Source organism: Eriocheir sinensis, chromosome 57 (genome assembly GCF_024679095.1).
Source record: "Eriocheir sinensis breed Jianghai 21 chromosome 57, ASM2467909v1, whole genome shotgun sequence".
NCBI lineage: Eukaryota > Metazoa > Arthropoda > Malacostraca > Decapoda > Varunidae > Eriocheir > Eriocheir sinensis.
In genome coordinates, this window is record NC_066565.1 from 8,226,680 (window position 1) to 8,253,395 (window position 26,716).

Sequence of the window (26,716 nt, forward strand, 5' to 3'; positions counted from 1 at the left end):
TATGTCAGAAACAAAAAAGTGCTCGGTTCCACTATTGGTCCTCTAGCAACAACAGACAGAAACATTGTTAATGAAGACACAGAAATGGCGAACATTCTAAATTGGCAAACATTCTAAATGACTTTTTTGCTTCAGTATTTACTGATGAAGACCTAGGAGATATAAAACCATTTACTGCAAGGCATAACGATGATACATATCTAAATAACATACATATCACAGAGCGTGACATACTTCAAGCAGTTACTAAAATTAACGTAAACAAAACTCCTGGTCCCGACAAAATTTCACCCCGAATCCTTAAAGAAGTCAATTAAGAAATCAGTCACCCGCTGTTAATTCTCTTTACGAAGTCCTTACATCAAGGCATCAAAGCATTCATGTTTTTTTTTTTTTTTTTTGATGAGAGGGCACTCCATGACAGTTGTGTTGCAGTGTGTGGCCCCCTGGCCTGGAACACTGCATGTGCAACAGAGACCAGGAGAGTTACTAACCTTCCAGTAGTACCTATATCCTAGTCTAAGGCGCACTGCTACCACACCCTGAGTTTCACTGTGTCTCCCATAAATGTAGTCACAGTTTTGGGAGACACTAACATAGTGGACTCTGCTGGTACTACCACCGTCACAGCCATGGGCGTCGATTGTGGGGGGGGGGAGACGTGGGGGACATGTTTTTTTTTTTTGCCCCCACCCCCCTCTTAACCTAACCCAAACTAACCACAGCTAACTTAAAACAATCTAAAATAACCTAATCTAACCTAACCTAACTTAACCTAACCTAATGTAACCTAAGCTAACCTATATTACAGAGGGGAGGCAAAAAAAAAAAAATTTCGATGAAAAAATGCCCCCACCCCCCTAACCTAACCAAAAATAACCTAAAATAACCTAAAGTGACCTAACCTATCCTATCCTAACCTAACCCACCTACGTAACCTAAAGTATGGGGGGGTGGGGGGCAAGAAATTTTTTTTTTTGCAACGGAAAAAATTGCCACATTTATAACCAGCACATCAAAATCTATCAGAAAAAATTAGTTTTAACCCCCAAATCCTATTCTGACCTCTGCGATAATAATACCTACCAGGATATTGATAAAATAAAAAGGTGTAATAATGAAGTCAACATTTAATGTTTTTTTTAAGGGTCTTGGAGCATGTTTATCACCAGACTAAAGCTATTACTTAATTATAAAATGTACTGCATGTGGCCTCAAAATGTCTCGGAAATAAGCAAATTTTTTAAAAATATTCCGGGGGAGGGGCTCAGCGCCCCCCGGATCCTCAGCTGTTTGGCTCGCTACGCTCGCCCCCTCCCTTCTGTCCCCCTCCCCCTATTTTAATTAATTAATTAATTAAAGGAATCGACGCCCATGGTCACAGCAGTGTGTCAGTTGGGCAGCAATGGTATTGTGGATGGATTGTTTAATTCTACTCTTAACATAACTAAGCGTGTTGCCTATTCAATGCCAGGGTCCACTGTGTTGTCCTGAAGGGCTCGTCTAGCAAGGCATCTGCCTTCTCATTGTGCTGGATGCCCATATGGGAGGGCACCCAGGTGAAGTGGATAGTAGCACCAGTGTCCTCTAGGGCATGGATGGCAGTAAGGCAGTGAGATCACAGTCAGTAGGTGAGGAGGACCAGAGCTCCTGCAAGGCTGCCTGGCTATCTACAAACAGACACATATCTTTGTTTAAAGCTGCTACAGTATTTTTATCATATGTATCTGGTTATACAGTTCTCAGCTCACCTGTGAAATGATGTAGATCCACTACGATCCCTTTTGGTACAGCCATAAGCTGAACAGGCAGGCATTGTATGTTGCTGTTAAGGGCCGCGATGATCTAGTTGATCTTATGAGCCCTGGTGACGTCCTGTGCATGAGGGTTTCACAGGCGTGACAGCTGCCCCGTCTTCTTGAGGAAGGCGCAGGTGAGGCGAATCACAGCTTCCTGCCGTGAGGGCGGCCAGCAGCGTTGGCAGGTCAAAGGTGGTCACGTCTAGGAAGGCCAGTTGGCTTCACAGCAGTACTCGGTGTGAGTGGAAGCGTGGACACTGCAGCAGGTGTTCGATGGTCTCGGGGACTGTACTGCACCAAGGGCAGTGAGGGTAGGGGCCAGGTGCAGGCGGTGCAGGTGTGCGGTGAGTCTGGTGTGGCCCAGACGGAGGCATTGTATGCACGTCCACAAGATCAGCTGACTGATGTTTTGGGTCTAAGGGGGGAGGGGAGACAGCGGACCAATAGCGCGTTGGCTTCACGTTCGTGACGTCATGCCGACTCCTCCCATAATACCTCCATGGTTATGCCGGACGTGTTACTTGGGTTCCGTGTCGCCGTCAGGAGACTCCGTGGGAGGGAGATATGTAAACACTTTGCACAGCTTCTGAACGCTGAGTCACTGCCTCGCTGACCGTCCCCCCAAGTTCCCACCATTTTGTCATGCTTTCCGTTTCCATCACAGCTCCCGTTTCCATTATTTTATCATTTGATTTATTTATTGGGGTTACTGGATAATTCTTCATATCCGATTCGTTTTCTTTTTTAGGTTGCTAATAAATATTGTTATTGTTATTAGACTATGATCAAGTACCCACATCACCGAGATATCCACTCACTGAGTAGTGATCTCTCTCTCTCTCTCTCTCTCTCTCTCTCTGAATGAAGTGAATATTTATTTTTTCGATAAAAAAATAGCATGTATAGTTATTATGGATGTACTCGATCATAGTCTAATAACAATAACAATATTTAGTTGCAACCTAAAAAAAAATCGGACATGAAGAATTATCAGTAAATCCAATAAATAAATCCGAACAATCTGGTACCGGTACCGAGCAATCTGGTACCGGTACCGTACCGTTTAGCTGGTACCGTTAGTACCGGTACCTGCCCACCCCTAAGCTGTCTGCCAGGTGAAAGCAACAGCACACGCCGAGGCCCGAGCAGCATCCCTTCTGGCCCTGCCCAACCAGCCCCCTAAAACACCCCAGAAGAAGAAGACGACGAAGGCTCCACACCCACGGGCCAGCGCTGGGGACCTGCTGGCCAGCGACACCCTCAGCCCCAACACTGCCAGGACAACACCTCCACCACCGCCGCCGGGAAGTCTTAACCTTCTCATGCAGCAGAAGTAGGTAAGCTTCTCCTTGACAGAGTGGAATCAAAGGCTCTTCGTTTCATCATCTCTCCTCCTCATACTGATAGTCTTCTACCTCTCAAATTCCGCCGCCATGTTGGCTCTCTTTCTATCTTCTATCGATATTTTCATGCTGACTGCTCTTCTGAACTTGCTAACTGCATGCCTCCCCTCCTCCCGCGAGTGTTGCCAACCAAAGTGCTCCAGAATTCCCTGAATCCACGAGCAAAAATTCCCTAGAATTCCCCATTTTATAATATAGTACCATATTTTGTGGGTATCATTTAAAAATTAATAGGAAATCACACAATAGAGTTGAAGGGCAGCAGTGCTGCAGTACAGGAGAATCACATGCATTTAATGCAAAAACATATTTATAATTTATGTCTTGTGGTAGAAAAAACAATAATGGATGGCCATTTAATGAAAGATAAACTTTGTTATACCAAAAAAAGAACCTTGTTATACCAAAAAAAGAATGCGTACTCGGCCACTTCATTATACATGTATATGTGCAGTGCACAAATATAACAAATAAAACACTGTGCTTCATATTTCTGTAAAGAAAAAACAAAAACTCTTGGTTCATGTTATTTGCTATTTAATCTGAATCACTTGCATCACGCTCATACATACCTAGATTCATTTTGCTTATCAGTTTGTCTTCAACAGAAAAAGTGCCACATCTAGTATCTTCCAAATACCGTTTGGAATGAAGAAATCCAACAAGTGTTTTGGTTGAAAGTCTGTTCCTCTGTTTTGTTTTCAGGTTGTTCACAGCTGAAAAAATTCTTTCTGCTGAGGCACTAGAGTGAGGAAGACATAGGAGACCAGAAACAAGCTGTGACAAATGTGGAAACATTGGTGTATCATCACCACTCTTCATTTCTTTAATTGTACACCAAAACTCTTCAACATCAGTGGAGTCTGGCACATTAAGTTCAGTATTTCTCAACACCCTCCATTCCCTGTCTACCTCATTCAGCTTATCAGGTCCTATTATCCCAGGAACTAAACTAGCTAGTGGTGCAATGGAGGTTATATTCCTATTCATTACTACTCTGGGATGAATGAAGCTGATGTTCTTGAGTACCAAGCTTTTAAATGGAAACCTCATATATATTTGGTTTACACTCTCAATGAGAAACCCTAAGCAACGTTTCTGAAAAGCTTCTAGATCAGATTTTGACAATCCATGAGTGTTATTTTCAACTGCAGCAGATACTTTGGCACCCAAATAAATCTTATGAAGGGGAACAAAGTTGGATGGATTTCTGTACTGTACATTTTCAATAGCAGTCCTCCTCATATAATCACCCCTGATGTAACAGTCCATGATTGTCTTACAAACAGTGCTGACTGACTCATACATTGTATGGATCTGAGGTCCTTGTGACTGCATTTTCTTATTAAGATCATTAAAAAGAGGCAAAATGAATTCAAGAAACTGTAAGTATAGCTTGTTTGCTGGATCCTTCAGCTTATCCAAAATACTTTCCGCTGCTAAGATCCTATCAGATAAAGCTGCACTTGTAAAATAAAGCTGAAGAGCATCATACTGCTCCAATAGCCTAGAAACTACAGCCTGCAAAGAGAGCCAGCGAGTCTGACTAGGGTGAAGCAGTTTGTGGGGTTTTACTTTCACAAACTCCTGGAACTCTTTCAGTTCAGATAGCCGCTTAGGACTGGACATGAAATAATTGTAAACATCCCTAGCTAACTGTTCTACTACTCTAGGAAGAGTTGCACACGCATAAGAAGCACACAAATGAAAGCTATGACAGATGCACTTCATGACAAACAAATCAGGAATGTCACTTTTCAAACGAGAAGCTAGAGAATTATGGGCACCCATCATAACACTGGCCCCATCTGAGGCAAAGCCAATCATATTATCTTTATATGGAATTCCTTCATCTGCTAAACATTTCACTACAGTCTCATACAGACTCTGGGCACTAGCATTTTCAAGTGGAATCAGATCATAGAATGCATCAGTGACTTTTGTTTTAATCATTGTGCGAGCAATTACACAGAGATGTTTGGTGCACCCTTTGTCAGTTGATTCATCAACTATGAGTGAAAACTTTTTTTCTCTCAAAATGTCTACCAACTCCTCTCTACTGGACTTACCAAGTACATTCTTTATCACTGCTGTAGTTTTTGTTCTACTACTTGCAATTTTCTTTGCAATATCAGAGTCCTTACACACTGATCTTATTAACTCTGGCAGGTGTGTCATGATATTCAAGGGGAGGTTGTGTTCCACAACAAAGGCAGCAAGTTTTATTTCACCTTCTTTCACATTCTTTCCTCTCATTGGGTTACTGACAGATGGCAATGACATAAGTGTGGGTTGCTTAGATACACTCCTAATACTACTTTTGTGTTTCTGTCCCTGTGCATGCTTTTCTAATTCAGATTTCTTTGCATTTAATTCACAGTCACAGGCCTTGCAGTAAGCTCTCGAGTCACTTTTCGCACTAGGTTGTAACCATCCCTTAAATGTAGGTAAGGATTCCCAGTGCTTTGCATATTTCTGTAAATACTTGGCCTTCTTAGCAGCCCTGGGTGGAGTATCTGGGGGAGTCTTAGGATCATCTGGGTCATCCATGGTAACACAACTGTAAAGGACATGTATATATCACTACGAATTATAAGGGCTAAGATGGATATTAGGTCCGACTCAACACTCTAAGAAATTAACTAACTCACCTTATCGAGTGGATAGGTTACTACCAAGTGGCTACCTAGGTTACTATCGAGTAGCTACCGTAGGTTACTATCGAGTGGCTAGGTTTACTATCCAAGGTCTTAATGATCGTTAGTGTCTTAAAAAAAAATGCGGCACAAATAACGGTCATAATTGGGGTAAAGATGGTGTCGGGTGGCCGGATTGATTGATAATACAGAAAAAAAAAATCATAACAATGAAACTAAAAATTTGCACAGGAAATGGAATACACCATCATGTAGAGGAAAAAATACTGCATTAGGTGAGTTAGTTCATTTCTTAGAGTGTTGAGTCGGACCTAATATCCATCTTACCCATTATAAGTCCACAGAGTAATATAAATGATAAAATCAACAGTTACGAAACTAGCTATGAAATACGTCTTTTCTAAACCTCCAACTGCTGCAATTCACACATGTAGCCTAATTACTGATGACTGGTGGCGACTTACTGCTGAACACTGAGTGGCTGACGAGTGACGACCGTGACGGGTGGAGGTGTAGCACTAGTCTGTAGCGTGGGGTCAGTGGGACGTGAACGGCTAGCATACGTTTTCTTTCTGAGTCGGACCTGTTCGGTTCGGGATCGATTCACACCCACAGTATCACCCAATTCACACATTGAAAACAGAATTTCCTCCAATTTCGTATTTAAACTGTCAATTCGTGCTCTTATAAGCACGTTTTGTATTCAGTGTTTTTATTGTTTTGTCGTTAAATTGCAACTAGTACTACATATTAACGTAATAATCCCATAAGCCAAAATATTCCCCATATTGAGAGACATTTTCCCCATTTCCCCATTGGGACCTTCGATTCCCTAAATCTGGGGATATTTCCCCAGATATTTCCCCTGGGCGCGGCCCCGCTGCACAAGACTTTCTACTCATGCTCATCCCTATACTGTCCAAACCCATTATGCAAGAGTTAACCAGCATCTTCACTCTTTCATCCCTCACGCTGGTAAACTCTGGAACAATCTTCCTTCATTCCTTCACTTGAGACCTGATATCATCTCAAATTTCCTCCTTCAGATTCTTGACATCACTCTTGATCTCCTCTAAGGCCTCAGTGGTTTTAGTTTCCAGGGCATCCATACGTCTTTCTACTTTATCCTGTCTCTTGGATGTGTTGGTTACTTGTTTGAACAATTTCCCCGCAACAATATCGCATTTGGTACAATACCAGTGAATCTTACTTACTTGATTGCTGTTCAGGAAATTATACACTGCCTCAGTGACCTCCTCACACTTTATGTGGTGCCACATTTCACATAGTTCACAGCCTAGAGCCTTGTCTTCCTCACCAACCTTAACCTTACAGACTGGGCATGTGTCTGTTTGTTTATCTGCGTCGCTATCGTCTGCCCCTGTCAGCTGATCATCCCCGCCCCCAGCCGCAAGGCTTGTTTTGCCAGATCCAACAGTATCCTTGGTTTTTGTGCCCGCCTTCTTACTAGACGGATTATTCTTCGAACGATTCATTCTTCTGGCAATATTACTATTGGAGAATTCCTTCACTTTTACAGAGCTCTCACGGGCACGTCCACCCTCGACCACGACCACGGACCCTAGGCCTCCGGTGTGTGGAGGAAAAGAGAACAAGGAAAGAACGAGGACAACAACAACACACTCAGCCGCCGCAAAGGTTGGGGCCGCCTCACCTGCAGGGCTGGACAGCAGCATGAGTGGCCAGGACAAGCAGGAGCAGACTGCTGCAGGGGGCAGGAGGGTCAGTGGTCACCAGATGAAGCAACTTGCTGCTGGCAACTCCAGCAACAAAGGAGAGAGGAAGTTTGTGTGTCTGGAGTGTGGAAAAGAATTAACCACATGGCATGGCCTCAGATATCACACCCTTACACACACTGGTGTGAAGAACTATGAATGTAAGGAATGTGGGAAACAATTCATCCAGAAGAGTCACCTTGATAGACACACCCTTACACACACTGGTGTGAAGAACTATGAATGTAAGGAATGTGGGAAACAATTCATCCAGAAGAGTCACCTTGATAGACACACCCTTACACACACTGGTGTGAAGAACTATGAATGTAAGGAATGTGGGAAAAAATTCATCCTGAAGAGTCACCTTGATACACACACCCTTACACACACTGGTGTGAAAAACTATGAATGTAAGGAATGTGGGAAAAAATTCATCCGGAAGAGTCACCTTGATACACACACCCTAACACACACTGGTGTAAAAAGTCATGAGTGTGAAGAGTGCGGGAAGAGGTTCAGTGTGAAGCAGGCACTCAATCGACATGTCTTCAGGCACTATGGCCTTAGAGAGTTCAAGTGTGATGTTTGTGGAAAGCTCTTTAAGACAAAGAGAGACATTGCCAGGCACATGAAGATCCACTTCTGAAGTGTGTCTGCCTACAGTAGTTATAGTGACCAGGGTAGGGAAGGGGATGGGAGGGAGAGGAAGGGGAGGAAGAAGAAGGGAAGGCTGCAGTAGGGAAGGGAAGGAAATCCCAAGGAAGGAAAAGGGAGAGTAATGTGGTGTGGCTGGGTGTGGTGTGGTGTGGCTGGGTATGGTGTATGGTGTGGCTGGGTATGGTGTGTGGTGTGTGTTGGGGCTGGGTATGGTGTGGTGTGTGGTGCGGCTGGGTATGGTGTGGTGTGGTGTGTGGTGCGGCTGGGTATGGTGTGGTGTGTCGTGCGGCTGGGTGTGGTGTGTGGTGCAGCTGGGTTTGGTGTGGTGTGTGGTGTGGCTGGGTATGGTGTGGTGTGTGGTGTGGCTCGGTATGGTGTGGTGTGGTGTGTGGTGTGGCTGGGTGTGGTGTGGTGTGGCAGGATTTGACTCGGCGACTTTTTTTACCTCGCTGTTGGTGGTGTTTGCAGAAGGACAAGCAGGACCCGGACGGTGACATCATTATGAGGCTTGAGTACGGTCTCCTGAACTCCTCGTCCCTGGAGCTGATTGGTGAGTTGGCGACCCTGTTTTTTCTTTGTTCGCATGTCTCTCTGTCTCTATCTCTGGTTGTGGCTTTTAATTGATGGGTCTGTCTATGTCTGTGTCTCTGGATGTTTTATTTGCTTCTCATTTTCTCTCTCTCTGTCTGGGTCTCTCTTTGTCTTTGTCTGTCTCTGTTTTTCTCTCATTTTCTCTCCCTGTGTGTCTCTGTCTCTCTGGATGTTTTATTTGCTTCTCATTTTCTCTGTCTGTCTGTCTGTCTGTCTCTGTCTCTCTCTGGATTTCTGTAGCTTTTCGTGATGGTTGTTTTTTTCTGTTTTTATTTTCTCTATGTCTGTCTCTGTTTGCGTCTCTGTGTCTTTCTTTGTCTGTCTCTATCTCTCTGGATTTCTGTAGCTTTTAGTGCTAATGGTTGTTTTATCTACTTCTCATTTTCTCTGTGTCTGTCTCTTTGGTAGTATTGCTTTCCTTCTCTTTCTCTACTTATCCCTGTTTCATTTTCCTCCGTTCTCATTTTTTGTTCTCTTTCTGTTCTTATGTCTTATTTTTTCACCGTTTTCCTTTCATTCTTTTCCTTTTTCATTTCTCTCTTCCTCTCCTTGTCTTAGTTTTCCCTTTTCATTTCTTCTTCTTCCTTTTGCTGTCTCATTTTCTCTGTGTCTGGCTCTCTGGATTTCTGTAGCTTTTATTTATTTTTACAACAAAGGAGACGGCTCAAGGGCAACAAAAAGTGCATAGAAAAAAAAGGCCCGCTACTCACCGCTGCCATAATAGACGAAAGTAAAGAGTGGCCAAGAGAGAGGTCAATTTGTGGTGGAGAGGTGTCTTGATAATGGCTGTTTTATGTCTACTTCTCATTTGGTCTCTGTCTGTCTCTATCTCTGGGTTTCTGTAGCTTGTAGTGATAGTTCTCTTTCTTCAACCATCTTAACGGCCCCAAAATTTCTTCTGATGAGAGTATGAGGTCAGCCTCTGAGGACAGGTGACACTCTCTCTCTCTCTCTCTCTCTCTCTCTCTCTTCTGGAAAAACAAATTGAATAGGTAACCTGGTGTTCACTTTCTCCGCAGAGCAACCCACGTGTACCTCCCCAGTCTAATGGTGAGCCTGGCGCCGCCCCTCGTGGTCTTCCAGCCTCCTCACCAGTGCATCTTCCACTCCTCCGAGCTTGTGTATAACTTGACCAACCAGTGATGAGGTGAGTGAGGGAAGGGAACAGAAGGAAGAGAAGGTTGAGAAAGGGAAGGGAAGAGAAGGGAAGGTTAAGGAAGGGAAGAGAAGGGAAGGTCAAGGAAGGGAAGGGAAGGTCAAGGAAGGGAAGGGAAGAGAAGGGAAGGTCAAGGAAGGGAAGAACATAAGAACATAAGAACGTAGGAGTCTGCAAGAGGCCGGTAGGCCTGTACAAGGCAGCTCCTTTGAACCTAAGCTCCCGTGTATCTAACCCCACCTAATATCGCTGTCCATGAATTTATCTAATCTATTTTTGATTAGAAGAAGAGAAGAGAAAGAAAGGGAAGGGAAGAGAGAGGAAAGGAAAGGGAAGAGAGGAGAAGGGAATGGAAGGTCAAGGAAGGAAAGGGAAGGGAATGGAATGAAAGGGAAGGGAAGGGAGAGAAAGATAAAGGAGCGGAAGGGAAGGGAAGGGAGAGGAATCAGAATCAGAAACTTTATTTCCATTTTATACAATGGTTATTCTTTACAGGCTTAAAACTATTGATCATAGTATATAGAGTGGTCCCCCCCCAGGCGGGGACTCCGAGGCAGGGTGAAGGTGCGCCATTTTGAAATTTGGGAAAAGATGTCTACATAGTTTGTCTATTTTTGATCTGTTGCTCTGTCTGGAAAGCTGGATTTTCTTATAGCCTTCTCAAACTAATGCTTCCTCTACATAGTTTGTCTATTTTTGATCTGTTGCTCTGTCTGGAAAGCTGGATTTTCTTATAGCCTTCTCAAACTAATGCTTCCTCTACATAGTTTGTCTATTTTTGATCTGTTGTCTGTCTGGAAAGCTGGATTTTCTTATAGCCTTCTCAAACTAATGCTTCCTCTACATAGTTTGTCTATTTTTGATCTGTTGCTGTGCCTGGAAAGCTGGATTACCTCATGTCATTAGAATGCAATTGATACCTTTTCTTGGCCTTTGGAAAGAGTTGATGTGAGGGGAAGTGTTGAGGATGCCCGCCTACAGTCCTTGCTGAGCAGTTTCTGTGTCTTTCAGAGCGTGTGAAGCAGTTTGCCAACCTGGTCCTGGCCCTCATGATGCTGTTCGCCAGGTACAATCACTGGATGGTGGGCGACAAGTTTGAGAGACTCGCCCCCTCACTGGTAATTATGCCCCGTTGTCATTTTTCCTTCTCTCTGTTCAGGGGCAGGACCTAGTGTTTTTTATGCCTTTTTTGTTTTATTGCCCTTGAACTCTAAAAGATAAAACTACATGACCTCCCCTAACCTAACTTAATCTCCCCTAACCTAACCTTACCTAACCTTTCCTGACCTCCATTAACCTTTTATAACCTCCCTTAACCTCACCTAGCCTTACCTAACCTCTCCTAATTTAACCTATCCTCCCCTTCCCTAGCCTACCTTAACTTAACCTCCCCTCCCTCCCCCCAGGTGTTCTTCATTCTAACCTGCCGGCTCATCGCTGAGTACCAAATCCACCGGAAGGAGAAGATGGACAAGGCGGCGGCAGCGGCCAAGAAGTCACCCGCCGCAGCCGCCGAAGGGAAGGACGGAGGAACAGCCGCCAACTCCATCGCTGGCGGCTCCACGTCTACTCTCGTCTCCTCCTCCTCCTCCGCCTCCTCCTCCTCTCTCAACATGGACGGTCGAAAAAGGATGTTTAGTGTGGAGGTGTTTGATTGGGGTATGTGGGTTGGTGTTTATAATTTCATTTGTGTGTGTGTGTGTGTGTGTGTGTGTGTGTGTGTGTGTGTGTGTGTGTGCTACCCTTCCCTCCCTCCCTCACCCCAATGTTTGTCTCTAGGTGTTTGTAGGCGATAAGATGACCTTTCAACACACCTTCTTTCTTTCCTTTATTCTTTCCCTCTTTACAACGTTATTGTAAGTATACGTAACCTTAAACTAATGAAATACAAGTTACGTGAACCCTACCCTCGAGATATGTTATTTTGATCTCTGTACGTATAGGCAAGATTATGTCTCTTAAACTAACGATATATAAGTTATGTCAACCTTAACCTGCGAGGTGTTTGTATAAGTAACCTCAATTCACTGGTATGTTTGTATAAGTAACCTCAATTCACTGGTATGTTTGTATAAGTAACCTCAATTCACTGGTATGTTTGTATAAGTAACCTCAATTCACTGGTATGTTTGTATAAGTAACCTCAATTCACTGGTATGTTTGTATAAGTAACCTCAGTTCACTGGTATGTTTGTCTAAGTAACCACAATTCACTGGTATGTTTGTATAAGTAACCTCATTTCATTTCATATGTTACCTTGATCTGTATGTATAGGGAAGATTATGTCATTTAAACTGATGGAATATAATTTGTCAACCTTACTTACGAGATGTTTGTATAAGTAACCTCAATTCACACTTTGATCTCTGTACGTTGAGGCAAGGTTACGTCATCCCAGCACTCACTGTTTGCTTATTTCTCGTCTTTACGTAGACGTAACATTACGATCCTTGTATTGTTGTAGGACTTGTGTTGTGGAGAGGAAGTATTGCTGTAGGACTTGTGTTGTGGAGAGGAAGTATTGCTGTAGGACTTGTGTTGTGGAGAGGAAGTATTGCTGTAGGACTTGTGTTGTGGAGAGGAAGTATTGCTGTAGGACTTGTGTTATGAAAGAGAGAGTTCGTAATGACAATATATTTTAAGTTCTTCCGACTCGGAACGACAACACAGGCTCGGGATAAATGGTTACGTAGAGTCAGTTACGAGGAGGTTCTTTTCGGCTCCATATATTACTTGTCGTCTCAAGGAGGTACGTACATATATCGTTTAGTCATGTACGCCGGGTTTTTCAAGCATGGTAGTAGTATCAAGCTCTGTGGCTGGTGTGACTTTGCTTCTAATTTTGAGATGGAGTTGTTAGCTAGAAGTCCTGGATTTTCAGAGTGAAGTCAACACATTAACAAACCAGCAAAGACAAGTCAGCCACAGTGTTCTTGACGAAGGCTAATACAGCGTTTGAACATTCAGGCGCTAATTTCTTTGTTCGCCCTAAAGATGAAACAATCCATTACTCTGTTGGCAGCCCAGAAGTCAAGTATTTGTTCATTATTAAGAGGAATAAAAACACTTTGAATTGTTTCCCTTTGTTTGTCTCTGCGAAGAATCAAAACTGTTCTCCACCAGACAAACGACGTAATGTAATCTTATAAGGGAAATAAGTGTTATAAAAATTGCAATAGTTTGTCAGAAAGGCCTATTTTTAACCCCTTGACTGTGGATTTCCTACAAGAAGACATCAAAAAGCTATGGGAGTGGAACAAAAAGTGGCTGCTACAATGCAATGATGAAAAATGTTAAGTCCTGCACCTTGGGAGGGGATATCCAGCACACCAATACCACATGGGAAACACTCCACTATCCACCACAGAGGCAGAGAAAGAACTGGGAGTGTATGTTACCAGGCTACCAGTGAAGGGATATCCAGCACACCAATACCACATGGGAAACACTCCACTATCCACCACAGAGGCAGAGAAAGACCTGGGAGTGTATGTGACCAGGCTACCAGTGAAGGGATATCCAGCATACCAATACCACATGGGAAACACTCCACTATCCACCACAGAGCCAGAGAAAGACCTGGGAGTGTATGTGACCAGGCTACCAGTGAAGGGATATCCAGCACACCAATACCACATGGGAAACACTCCACTATCCACCACAGAGGCAGAGAAAGACCTGGCTAAGACCGCTAATGGGCTGGGGCCGTCCAAGAGGGCCTACTGGTGCTACAGGCAGACAGGGGATAGACAGGAAGCTGATGAGAAAATAGAATTCCCAAACCAAGTCTGGTGTGTGTCTGTATGCATATGTGTGTGTGTGTGTGTGTGTGTGTGTGTGTGTGTGTGTGTGGACTAGAACAAACAAACAAAAACATAGACCAATAGTTACATTAGGAAGACATACTCAAAAAGGAAAAAAACTTATTCATGGAAACCAACAAGGAAAGGTTAGATACTGAGGAAGGGAGGAAGAACAAAGGGGTGGAATAAGATAACATGTGCTTGTGTGCTTAGAACTGAGTGTTGGAAGATCAAGACAGGAAGGAAGGGCATGATTGCAGGCTGCTGGAAAATACAATACAATACATTACGATAGATTACAGTATGGAAAGTATGTACCTGCCTCTAATAGTACATACTGAGGATGATATGTAGCTACTTCTTCCATCCTCACAATTAATACAGGAAGGAAGGGCATGATTGCAGGCTGCTGGAAAGTACAAAAAGATACATTGCAATAGATTACAATATGGGATAATAGTGTAGCTACTTCTAATAGTATATACAGAGGATGATATGTAGCTACTTCTTCCATCCTCACAATTAATACAGGAAGGAAAGGCATGATTGCAGGCTGCTGGAAAGTACAAAAAGATACATTGCAATAGATTACATCATGGAATAATAGTGTGTAGCTATACTAATACAGAGGATAATATATAGCTACTTCTTCCATCCTCACAACGAAGGCAGCATTTCCAGACAGTAAGTAACAGCATAATCGCAAACCTCTGGAAGATACAAAGTGACACAAAGTGAAAACATAATTGGAAGCTGCTGCTGGAAATTACGAAAAGGACATTACGAGATGAAACACAACAGACCAGCGTGCTTCCTCCTTCCTCTGAATTATGGCAAAATCTCTTGGACAGGAACAGAAAAGAAAATGATAAACTGCTGGAAAAATACAAAGAACTACTGGGAAAGAAATGGATGCAAGGTGATAGATTATGTTACGAAATGGGGAAATAATACGTGAACTAACTGTCCCTTCCCCTGAATAGAGACACATAAGCCAATGCCAAGGAAATAAAGACACTAGACCAGTGGCTCCCAAACTTTTTACATGATGCCCCCTATTGATTTATAAGAAATCCTCGCGCCCCACATCATTTGTTACTCCTTTATGTGTGTGTGTGTGTGTGTTTATTTCTTGCAAAACTGCAATTTTTGGCAGATGGAATCACGCCCTCTCTTTACCTAGCTCACGCCCCCCAAGGAGGCATGCCCCCCAGATTGGGAACCACTGCACCAGACGATAGATTGTCACGAAATAGGGCAATGATATGTGGGGTCATCAGTACAGGTGTGGGGTCATCAGAGCAGGTGTAGGGTTGGCAGGGCAGGTGTGGGCCCATCAAGGATTATTGTCAGGACAGGTGTGGGGCTGTCATGGCAGGTGTGGGGCTTTCAGGGCAGGTGTGAGGATGTCAGGGCTGGTGTGGGATTGTCAGGCCAGGTGTGGGGCTGTCAGGGCAGGTGTGGTGTCATCAGTGCAGGTTTGGGGTCGTCAGGGTAGGTGTGGGGCCATCATGGAAGGTGTTGGATCGTCAGGGCAGGTGTGGGGCTTTCAAAGCAGGTGTGACGATGTCAGGGCAGGTGTGGGATTGTCAGAGCAGGTTTGGGGCTGTCAGGGCAGGTGTGGTCTCATCAAGGCAAGTGTGGGTGTGTCAGGGCTGGTGTTGTGTCACCAGTGCAGGTTTGGGGTCGTCACGGTAGGTGTGGGCCCATCATGGGAGGTGTTGGATCGTCACGGCAGGTGTGGGGCCGTCATGGCAGGTGTTGGATTGTGAGGGCAGATGTGGGGCCATACATCAATGCAGGTGTGGGGTTGTCAAGGCAGGTGTGGGGCCGTACATCACGGAAGGTGTGGGGCTGTCAAGGCAGGTGTGGGACTGTCAAGGCAGGTGTGGGGCTGTCAAGGCAGGTGTGGGGCTGTCAGTCACGGCAAGTGTGGGATCGTCAGGGCAGGTATGGGCCGTCATGGCAGGTGTGGGACTGTCAGGGCAGGTGTGATCGAGGTTGTCAGGGCAGGTGCGCGCGATTGTCATGGCAGGTGTGGGGCCATCATTGCTGGTGTGGGACTGTTAGAGCAGGTGTTGGGCCATCATGGCAGGTGGTGAGCGATCATGGCAGGTGTGGGACTGTCATGGCAGGTGTGGGGCCATCATGGCAGGTGTGGGACTGTCAGGGCAGGTGTTGGGCCATCATGGCAGGTGTGGGACTGTCAGGGCAGGCGTGGGACTGTCAGGCCAGGTGTTGGGCCGTCACGGCAGGTGTGGGACTGTCAGGGCAGGTGTTGGGCCGTCACGGCAGGTGTGGGACTGTCATGGCAGGTGTGGGGCCGTCATGGCAGGTGTGGGACTGTCAGGGCAGGTATTGGGCCGTCATGGCAGGTGTGGGACAGTCAGGGCAGGTGTGGGGCCATCATGGCAGGTGTGGGACTGTCAGGGCAGGTGTTGGGCCGTCATGGCAGGTGTGGGACAGTCAGGGCAGGTGTGGGGCCGTCATGGCAGGTGTGGGACTGTCAGGGCAGGTGTTGGGCCGTCACGGCAGGTGTGGGACTGTCAGGGCAGGTGTTGGGCCGTCACGGCAGGTGTGGAACTGTCAGGGCAGGTGTTGGGCCGTCAGGGCAAGTGTGCGATCGTGAGGGCAGGTGTGGCCGTGTAGGGCCGTCATGGCAGGTGTGGGACTGTCCAGGCAGGTGTGGGGCCGTCATGGCAGGTGTGGGACTGTCAGGGCAGGTACGTGTTGGGCGGTCATGGCAGGTGTGCGATCGTCAGCGCAGGTGTGGGGGCATCAGGGCAGGTGTGGGGCCATCAGGGCAGGTGTTGGGCCGTCAGGGCAAGTGTGCGATCGTCAGGGCAGCTAGGTGTGGGGCCATCACGGCAGGTGTGAGATCGTCAGGGCAGGTGTGGGGCCATCAGGGCAAGTATACAATCGTCAGGGCAAGTATACGATCGTCAGGGCAAGTGTGCAATCGTCAGGGCAGGTGTGGGGCCGTCAGGGCAGGTGTGGGGCCGTCAGGGCAGGTGTGGGGCCATCAGGGGAAGTGTGGGGCCATCAGGGGAAGTGTGGGGCCATCAGGGCAGGTGTGTGATCGTCAGGGCAGGTGTGGGGCCATCAGGGCAAGTGTGGGGCCATCAGGGCAGGCGTGGGGCCATCAGGGCAGGATTGGGGCCGTCAGGGCAGGTGTGGGGCCATCATGGCAGGTGTGGGACTGTCCAGGCAGGTGTGGGGCCGTCACGGCAGGTGTGTGACTGTCAGGGCAGGTGTTGGGCGGTCATGGCAGGTGTGTGACTGTCAGGGCAGGTGTGGGGCCATCAGGGGAAGTGTGGGGCCATCAGGGCAGGTGTGGGGCCATCAGGGCAATTAAGTGTGGGGCCATCAGGGCAGGTGTGTGATCGTCAGGGCAGGTGTGGGGCCATCAGGGCAGGATTGGGGCCGTCAGGGCAGGTGTGGGGCCATCAGGGCAGGTGTGGGGCTGCCAGGGCAGGCGTGTGCATGGGGCCGTCAGGGCAGGTGTGTTGCCGTCATGGTGCCTTCCTGTGGTCAGGGGCCGTCTGTCTTGCCCATAATTCCGCCCCAACCTTACCTATGACACACACCCGTGTAAGGCATTGTGCTGCCAAAACATGTGTGTGTATTGTACGCAGGGTTGCCAATCCGATTTAGCTGATCGTACTAAATCGGGCCAACAAAACGTACCAAATCCGGACAAAACGTACCCAAACGAAAGTGAACAAGATTATATATATATATATATATATATATATATATATATATATATATCTATATATATTTATATATATATATATATATATATATAGACACACAGAGAGAGAGAGAGAGAGAGAGAGAGAGAGAGAGAGAGAGAGAGAGAGAGAGAGAGATTTGCTGCACACACACACACACACACACACACACACACACACCTTCAAATATTATATTTACGTCAAATGCATGAGTAGAAACAATTAAGGTCAGTACAAAGGGACTTTGAATCGAAAAATATTGTTATGCCGGACGTGTTACTTGGGTTCCGTGTCGCCGTCAGGAGACTCCGTGGGAGGGAGAAATGTAAACACTTCGCACAGCTTCTGTAGTTTATTATTCTTCCTTAGTAGTACACTTCACTCTGACTCTTCACTTACCACTAGCTTACTATGACTGGGACTGGCCCTCTCTCGCCCTCTTCTCCTATATATATCCAGAACAGTACAGTCTAGAATATTACAGTATATTTCAGATCATACAAGAACATGTAGCAAAAATATATGCGAGTTGGCAACACTTCCCGCCTGGCGCCTGGCTCGCCTTGCTCCCCGCCCCTTTGCTCGTTTCTGCGGGAGCCTTCTAGAGGCCTATGGTCGCCGGGGGAGGCTTCCAGCACAACACTATCCCCCCCTCTTAATTGTGATCGTCCCGATCACACACTTAACTATGTACAAACATAAGAGAATTAATCAAAAACATAATAATCGTCGTATCGCTGTGGACGCCTGCGTTGTCTCTGTCTTCTGTTCGTTGCCTCCTGCGTGTCTGTCTTCTGGTGCGCCTCGTCGTCGTCCGCTTCTTGGGGTGTCCCTGGAACATTTGCCGAAGCCGGGAGGTTATCTCCCTCGGCTGAAAGGGCCAGGAGGCCTACGTCGTCGTCGACCTCCTCTCGGTCCTGGACGTCCCTTGCGTTTTCGTCGGCTGCTGGGTGTCTGTAGTTGTTCCAGGTGTAGTTTCCCGGACCGTGGTACCTCCATAGGCGGTTGACGTGGACAACTTTCGGCTTGGTCTTTTCCGTTCTCCGGATTCGGTAAGTCACGTCGGAGAGGCGTTCTAGCACAGTGTAAGGGCCTTCCCAGGGGCTCTGTAACTTCGGAGACTGTCCTTTCTTCCTCTGCGGGTTGTAAAGCCAGACTCGGTCTCCTTCCTTGAAGTCAACGTGGCTTGCCCTCATATTGTAACCGCGCTTCATGGCCTCCCCGGAGAACTTCAAGGCACCTCGGACTTGATGGTGCACCTCTTCCAGCCGTTCCTCTAGTTGACGGGCAAAACTGAGGCGTCCTTGGAAGGCTTTCCCCAGGAGGCCTTCCTGTCAGTAGGTCCACCGGCAATCGCAGCTCACGTCCAAACATCAGCTTTGCCGGTGAATACCCCGTAGTCTCGTGGGCGGCAGACCTGTAGGCCATGAGGAGCGCAGGCAGCTTCTGATCCCGTGAAGACTGATCATTGTTGCACTGCTTGGCCAACTCCTGGCCCAACGTCCAATTAAACCTCTCCACCATTCCATCTGACTGTGGGTGCAGAGGGGTGGTCCGGGTCTTCTTGATACCCAGAAGCTTGCAGCACTCAGCAAGGACTGTTGACTCAAAATTCCTTCCCTGGTCGGAATGGAGCTCGTTAGGCACACCGAAACGACAGAAGAACTCCTCCACCAAAACCTTGGCGATGGTAGTGGCTTCCTGGTCAGGGATGGCGTAGGCTTCCGGCCACTTGGTGAAGTAATCCATTGTGACGCAGATGTACCTATTTCCGTTCGTCGTCAGAGGCAAGGCTCCTGCTATATCCACTGCCACCCGTTCCATGGGGGCTCCAACCTGGTAGAGTTGCAATGGGGCACGGTGACGCTTCTTGGGGCCCTTCTTTGCACAGCACACCTCACACGCGTGACACCATTCTTCCACGTCCTTCCTCATGCCAACACAATAGAACCTTTGGCGCAGGCGACTCAGTATCTTCTTTACCCCAAGGTGTCCGCTGGTGATGCTGTCGTGCATTTCTTTCAAGACGCCTTCCCGGGACTTCACAGGTAGCACCGTGGACCAGTAGTGGTCAAGACCATCATGAGAGACCCAGCGTCGCTGCAACACCCCGTCGTCTATTCGAAGAGTGTCCCACTGAGTCCAGTAATTCTTGGTGGTAGGGCTTTCTCTCGAGATTACTTCCCACCCAGGTCGCGTTGACGATTGACTCAGCCACTCCATAATTGGTCTCAGATCTCGGTCCTCCCGCTGCAGTTTTCCCAAGTCTTCCCATGGCACCTCCGCTGTCTGTTCCACTGTAGTGCGGCGGCACATATTCTGGACGCTTTCCCTCTGGAGGCAATGTTGACACTCAGGTAGGCAGGGGCGCCGGCTCAAGCTGTCCGCGTTACCGTGTGTTAGCCCAGATCGATGCACAATAGTGTAGTGATGTTGCTCTAGTTTACCTATCCAGCGAGCAAGCTGGCCCTCAGGGTTTTTCAGTGACTTCAGCCACCGCAATGCAGCGTGATCCGTGCGGATGGTGAACGTTGCACCGTACAGGTATGCATGGAAAAAGTCAAGGCTCTTGACTACTGCCAGGAGTTCTTTCCGGGTCACGCAATAGTTTTTCTCGGCTGGGGTGAGCTTGCTGAAGTAGGCCACAACCCGTTCCATGTCGGCACATGCCTGGGACAGCACTCCACCAATCCCCTCATCACTGGCATCACAATCCAGTATAAAAGGCTTAGAGGGGTCTGGGTAGGTGAGTACGGGCGAGCTGATGAGGGCCTCCTTGAGCTTCTCAAAGGCAACCTGAGTTTCCGTTGTCCACTCAAACTTGCGCCCCTTCTTCGTCAGGAGGTGCAGTGGTGCAGCAATCGTAGCGAAGCCTTTCACAAACCTGCGGTAGTATGAGCACAACCCGAGGAAGCTCCGCAGCTCCTTCACGTTGGTGGGTGTCGGCCAGTCCCTTACCGCAGCCACCTTCTCAGGATCAGTGCGTACTCCAGCCTCGCTCACGATGTGTCCCAAGTATTGGACCTCCTTTTGGAACAGACAGCATTTCTTCGGGCTGAGCTTAAGGTGTGCAGCTCTAAACCGGGCGAAAGCCTCTGATAACCTTTCCATCTCCTGCTCGAAGGTCTGGCCAAAGACAATCACGTCGTCGAGGTAGATGAGTGCCGTCTTCCAGTGAAGTCCTTCCAGCACTCTCTCCATCAGCCGCTCGAACGTGGCCGGCGCGTTGCACAGGCCAAAGGGCATGACCTTAAACTGCCACAGGCCTTGACCGTAGGAGAAGGCTGTTTTCTCTTTGTCCTGTTCCGCCATTTTGACTTGGTGATACCCAGACTTCATATCCAGTGTTGAAAACCACTTGGAGCCCACCAAAGCGTCGAGCGTGTCGTCGATCCGTGGGAGTGGGTATGAATCCTTGATGGTGAGATCGTTGAGGGCTCGGTAGTCCACGCAGCACCTGAGGGAACCGTCCTTTTTCCTGACGAGCACTACAGCAGACGCCCACGGGCTGCTGGACCGCTCGATTAACCCCTGTTGCCGGAGATCATCCATCACCTCATCCATCTCCTTGCGACGGGCTGGTGCCATCCTTCGAGGAGCTTGCTTCACTGGGCGGTGGCTACCTGTGTCGATGTGGTGCTCTACCAGGTCCGTACACCCCAAGTCCAGGTCTCCTGTGGAAAACACATCTGCATTCCTCACGAGAAGCTCCCTGAGCTGTTCCACTTGGGGCTCCTCTAGACACTTGGAGCTCCTGTCAAACAGGTCGCGCAGGTAGTCAGGCAGCTCCTCCTGGGGCTTCGTCAGGGTTCTCCTGCAGACACAGGTTCTTGGTTTCTGGTCGATCTCTTGGCACAACCCCACCATGGTCCCTTGTTTTATTTTCTTTGGGCTGAAGGAGACATTGGCCACGACGACAGGCACTTCCGCTGCAGCAGGGTCTACCAAAGTACTGCCTACAATCACCCCGTTTTCTACCGGGCATCGACTTCCACTCTCTACCACACACAGGTTAGCCGGGGGGGCACCCATAATTTGACAGGGTAACAGCATCTCCGACCTCGGAGGAATAATGGTGGTGCGCTTGACCGTCACTGGCAGGTCTTCCTTGTTCACAGTCGTCAGTGGCACCCTCCTTCCTCCTACAGTCAGCTGCTTAGCGCGGAAATCCAGCTCGCACCTGTGGGAGACAAGATAATCCATACCTAGGATGCAGGGGTCATCCATGTCGGCCACGTACACAGAGAGGAACTCTTCCTTTCCTCCGAGCTCAAACTTCACGTCCACTGGGCCTCTGAGCTCTGCGTAGTGTCCTGTGACTCCGCACAGTCGATGCGGCGTCTTAGGAAGCCGACGATGACTCACCACGTCAGGCCGCACCAATGTGCGTTCCGAGCCTGTGTCGACGACCACAGGCCACAACACTCCGTCAACCTTGCCCTCCACTTGGCAGCTCGTTATGGTGGTTCTCTTGCACGTTGATATCTTCGGGGCATGTACAGGACAGACTGGTCGTTGCCCCCGTGAACCAGTCCTTCTTAGTTTCCCGAGTGGTGGTCCCTCGTTGGGGGCACATTTTTCCGACACTCATTCTTCCAGTGCCCCTTTTCTCCACAGGTCCAGCACTTGGGTCCTTCTCTGGGCTTCTTCTTAGCGCCACCTTCATATTCCTTCTTCCTCTTATAGCATTCGTTCTCCTTGTGCCCAACCTTCTCGCAGTACCAGCACGTTCCTTGGAACCTGTCTGTGTCGCTGACGGCGCCCTTTCGTGCCCTAAAGCCAGAAGTCGAGTCGTCCCTGAAGCTTGACAAGCTAGACCTAACAAAGGACTCAAACTCCATGGCACGTGCCAGAGCTTCCTGCATTGATGTTGGCTTAGCTTGGTTCACTTGTATCTTCAGCTGAGGGCTGTCCAGGGCATCGATGAATTGATCACGCAGCAAAACCGTCAGCAGGGCAGGGGTGGCACCTGGGTATGCCTTGTGCGCCATGCTCTCAAGGTCCTGAGCGAGTTCCTGAAGAGACTCGCCGCGCCTCCTGTTGCGGGTTCTGAACCTAACCCTGAAGAGCTCGTTCTGGTGCTTGGTCCCATATCGTTGCTCCAGCGCCTGTGCCAGCCCGCTGTAGCTGCCCTTTGTCGCATTGTCGAGCTGAGCAAGGACCTCCAGCGCCGCCCCTTTGAGGCTAGTGGCCAGCTGTACCGCGCACTCTTGGTCATCCCATCCGTTCCGAGCTGCCAACAGCTCAAACTGAGCGCGGTAAGCCTCCCAGGAGACCTTGCCATCAAACTCCTGAGGCTTCTTTCTAACAGGCGAACCCAGCAGACCCATGGGGCTGGCGGAACTTCTTGCGGGGATAAACTCAGGCGAAACAGGGCTCAAACTACCCCGGACTTGCGTAGGAGAAGCATCTTGGGTACAACTAGCCCCTGCAGGCACTGGCTGTCCGTTTCCAGCCAAGCAGTCTTCAAGGGCCTTCACTCTGTCACTTACTTCTAGTATTTCTTTGTGTGTCGTCTCCCGTACCACCTCCATTTCTTGTTGAAGATTTGTGTGTTCTTTCTCCACTTCTATCAGGCGTTGTCCTAAGTTCGTGGTCACATCAGTCATTTCTCTTCGCACTGATTCACTTCCATCTTGTACTGCTTTTAGCTGTAGCTGTAATCCCGTAAAGCGATCTTCTAACTGTTCTTTGAGTTCTTGGAGTGTTCCTTCTTGTTGTTGCTGTGCTCTTTCTTGTTGTTGCTGTGCTCTTTCTTGTTGTTCTTTGAGTTCTTGGAGTGTTCCTTCTTGTTGTTGCTGTGCTCTTTCTTGTTGTTCTTTGAGTTCTTGGTGTGCTTTTTCTTGTTGTTCCTTGAGTTCTTGGAGTGCTCTTTCTTGTTTCTCCCCCTGTAGTCTCAAGGCTTCCAAAAGTTCAGTCAACATGTCCCTCTGGGCAGCTTGGGAACGAGTCTCCATGGCGAAAAACAAATGCCTACACTCCTGACACCAGTGTTATGCCGGACGTGTTACTTGGGTTCCGTGTCGCCGTCAGGAGACTCCGTGGGAGGGAGAAATGTAAACACTTCGCACAGCTTCTGTAGTTTATTATTCTTCCTTAGTAGTACACTTCACTCTGACTCTTCACTTACCACTAGCTTACTATGACTGGGACTGGCCCTCTCTCGCCCTCTTCTCCTATATATATCCAGAACAGTACAGTCTTGAATATTACAGTATATTTCAGATCATACAAGAACATGTAGCAAAAATATATGCGAGTTGGCAACACTTCCCGCCTGGCGCCTGGCCCGGACGGCTCGCCTTGCTCCCCGCCCCTTTGCTCGTTTCTGCGGGAGCCTTCTAGAGGCCTATGGTCGCCGGGGGAGGCTTCCAGCACAACAATATTAATAAAAAAACACGAGCCGAAAAATTCTAAACACACGATTCCCAAGAGGGAGGACCCCTCCCCCCTTGCACCCAGCATCTAAAATAGCAGTGGAACAGGGTTTCTTACCTTTGACTAGAGCTGCAAATCATCGTCTCCCAGTGCCTCTGTTGGTGGTGTCCACTTGCAACTCATTTTAGTAATAATCTCCTGGGAGGGTTCCCAGGTTTTGCGACTCTTATCTTGAAGCATGCATTTGCTACGAATCAGTCCATTTAGAGTTTCTGTCTGCAGTCGTGATCGGTTCTTTGTCTTAATGTTGGTAACTAGGGAAAAAAGATTCTGCAGCAGCAGATGAGTGAGGCAAAGTAATCAGGTTCACCATAAGTTTGGTCTTCATTGGCACTCTCTTTAATTATGTTTGAAAATTTGATTGTCAAGGGTATTAGGGACTTTGGTTTTCATTGCTGCACATTAGATGGATCGAGTGCTTCAAGCAGTTGTAAGTTATGAAGCAAATTAGAGGACAGGAAACGTTTCAGCATCTGCTTTGAGAGAGCTACATAGAAATTGAGTGTCCTCACTTGAAACTGCTCTAAATCTCTTTTGCAAATATCAGAAGAGTGCTCTAGGAGTCTAGGTGAATGCTTTATGTCACTGCTCCACGTACTTGATTCGAATAGGAACCACAAGCATTATTAATGCCGGATATATCAGATGGAAAATGTGTCAAAAAGGCCCTAAAAGCTCAGAGACAATTTAGTACCAAATATACCTAAAGTCGTACCAAACGTACTTTTAAGACAAAAAGTACCAAATCTGGTACGTTCGTACCAAAATTGGCAACCCTGATTGTACGCAGGAAATGACGACCCCCCCAACCTTACGTACCCTTATACCCGTATAATGCACTGCACTGCCAGATTCGTGTTGCCTTGGGTACCTGGCTATACAGTAACCAGCAGATAACATTATTTCGTCTGATGTGGAAATATATTTACAAGTTGTATCGTTTGTGGTCCAATGTAGCGTGTTTGAGGCTCGTGTGTGTAGCGGAATTATAAAGTTCCAGTTGGCAACGCTGCCAGGTGACAGGTTAGCTTTGAATGCACCAAGGTATGCGGCGGTGGAAGCTTTGAGGGGTGATATATGGGGTGGAGCACCTTAGGGAAAGATTTAGGAAGGCTACCCTTAGATACAAAGTCAGACTGGAACGAATGGATGACGCGAGGCTGGCACGGAAGGTTTACTTGTGGAGTGTGCATGAGAGCAAATGGATTAAGAACTGCATGAGAATGGTTGGTGACAGTGGTATGCGAGTCAGGTGGGTGAGCAGAGAGGAAGGGAGGCGTTTCTTTGAATGGGAGGTGACTGACAGAAATAGTGAGGGTCTAGAATGGAATGTGAGAAAGTGGAAGAAAGAGATAGACAGTGCAGTGAAAGGTGACGGTCTGAGGAGGTGGAAGCATGCGATGGAGCGAAAGACTACTTTGGAGTGGTACAGGGAAAAGGAAGCCCCGCAGTGTGTCAGCTGGTATGATGGAAGCCTGGGTGGTGATCTCTTCCAAGCTCGAGCGCAGTGTATGAATGTGAATGCAAGAAATTACAGGTGGTCTGAGTCCCGCAGCAAAGTGTGTCAGATGTGTGACAGGGGTGTGGATGAAACTGTCGTGCATGTGATACTGGTGTGTGGGAGGTACCGGAGAGAAAGGACGGAGATGATGAGGGTGGCACTGAGTGAGATGGGCTGGGATGTGAATGGGAGGATTGCAAGGACAGAGAGGGAATGGATGCTGCTGCTGCTGGGACTGAGTGATGAAGCAAATGATGGAATTATAGAAGCCATGAAGAGTTTTCTGGAAAAGATGTGGTGTGCAAGGAATAGGGAATTGGAAGATGTGTAATGGATACTGCTTGTTTTGTTTTATTTTTACAGGTTGTGTCGATGCGAAGGCCTGACTCTCCAACGGGTCACCTGTACAGCAAGAGCAAGAGCAAGAGAGCACACGCCGCATCCCTTCTGGCCCTGCCCAACCAGCCCCCTAAAACACCCCAGAAGAAGAAGACGACGAAGGCTCCACACCCACGGGCCAGCGCTGGGGACCTGCTGGCCAGCGACACCCTCAGCCCCAACACTGCCAGGACAACACCTCCACCACCGCCGCCGGGAAGTCTTAACCTTCTCATGCAGCAGAAGTAGGTAAGCTGTCCTGCACAAGACAGGCCGCCCTCCACTCATAAGAACATAAGAACATAGGGAAACTGCAAGAGGCCGGGTGGCCTACACAGGGCAGCTCCAGAATCCCCCCCACTACTCACGATGGGTGAGGTGTAGTTACAGGGGTTACAGGTAGAGGCTTGATCCTCGTTATACCGGCGGTACTAGGCACGCATCCAGTACCCCGTCACCCTACTGCACCCACACCTCACTGCCACCTGTCGTCCTCGTCCATGTAGCTATCCAGTCTACGGTAAAGATTCATATTAGGTCGGTGCCAGTATCTCATTACCTACCTTATGAAACCTCACTATCTCTTCATATATCTTTTCTACAAACATTCAACAGTCATGGAAACGCTTTGAAAATCCAATTCAAGGACTTTTTTTTTACTCTTGAAAATAGGGGATAATGTTTACGGAAACGCGTCGCCTCCTCTGGCGACGGTGCAGCCGGTGTTGCGATAAATACCTCCTCGCTGAAATAAGTCACATATACATGTGGGGGGGGTCGAGGGGGGCGCAGCCCCCCCGTTAGTAGGTCCTAAAGTTTGGTTGGAGTAGTTTAAATATGCTCCCCGACCCTAAACCCT

General features: G+C 47.9%; 2 protein-coding genes across 43 annotated transcripts in view; one reads left to right on the plus strand and one right to left on the minus strand.

Annotated features, from left to right (window-relative positions):
- Positions 1–2,885: 2,885 nt before the first annotated feature.
- Positions 2,886–26,716, plus strand: part of LOC126984800 (mastermind-like domain-containing protein 1) — a 128,101-nt gene continuing 104,270 nt past the window's right edge. For 2 of the 32 annotated variants that reach the window (XM_050838912.1, XM_050838913.1), the window contains exon 1: positions 8,348–8,805. In XM_050838912.1, coding sequence (XP_050694869.1) covers positions 8,421–8,805 — 385 coding nt within the window. In that variant the 5' untranslated portion in view covers positions 8,348–8,420. The other 30 variants (XM_050838914.1, XM_050838915.1, XR_007737817.1 and 27 more) reach the window with 29 other exon arrangements.
- The window catches only part of LOC126984803 (uncharacterized), an 82,750-nt gene continuing 67,740 nt past the window's right edge, over positions 11,707–26,716 (minus strand). For 2 of the 11 annotated variants that reach the window (XM_050838937.1, XM_050838936.1), the window contains exon 3: positions 11,707–12,051. The gene's annotated coding sequence lies outside the window, so the exon portion shown is untranslated. Of the gene's footprint in view, positions 12,350–26,716 lie in introns of all 11 variants that reach the window. The other 9 variants (XM_050838929.1, XM_050838930.1, XM_050838932.1 and 6 more) reach the window with 8 other exon arrangements.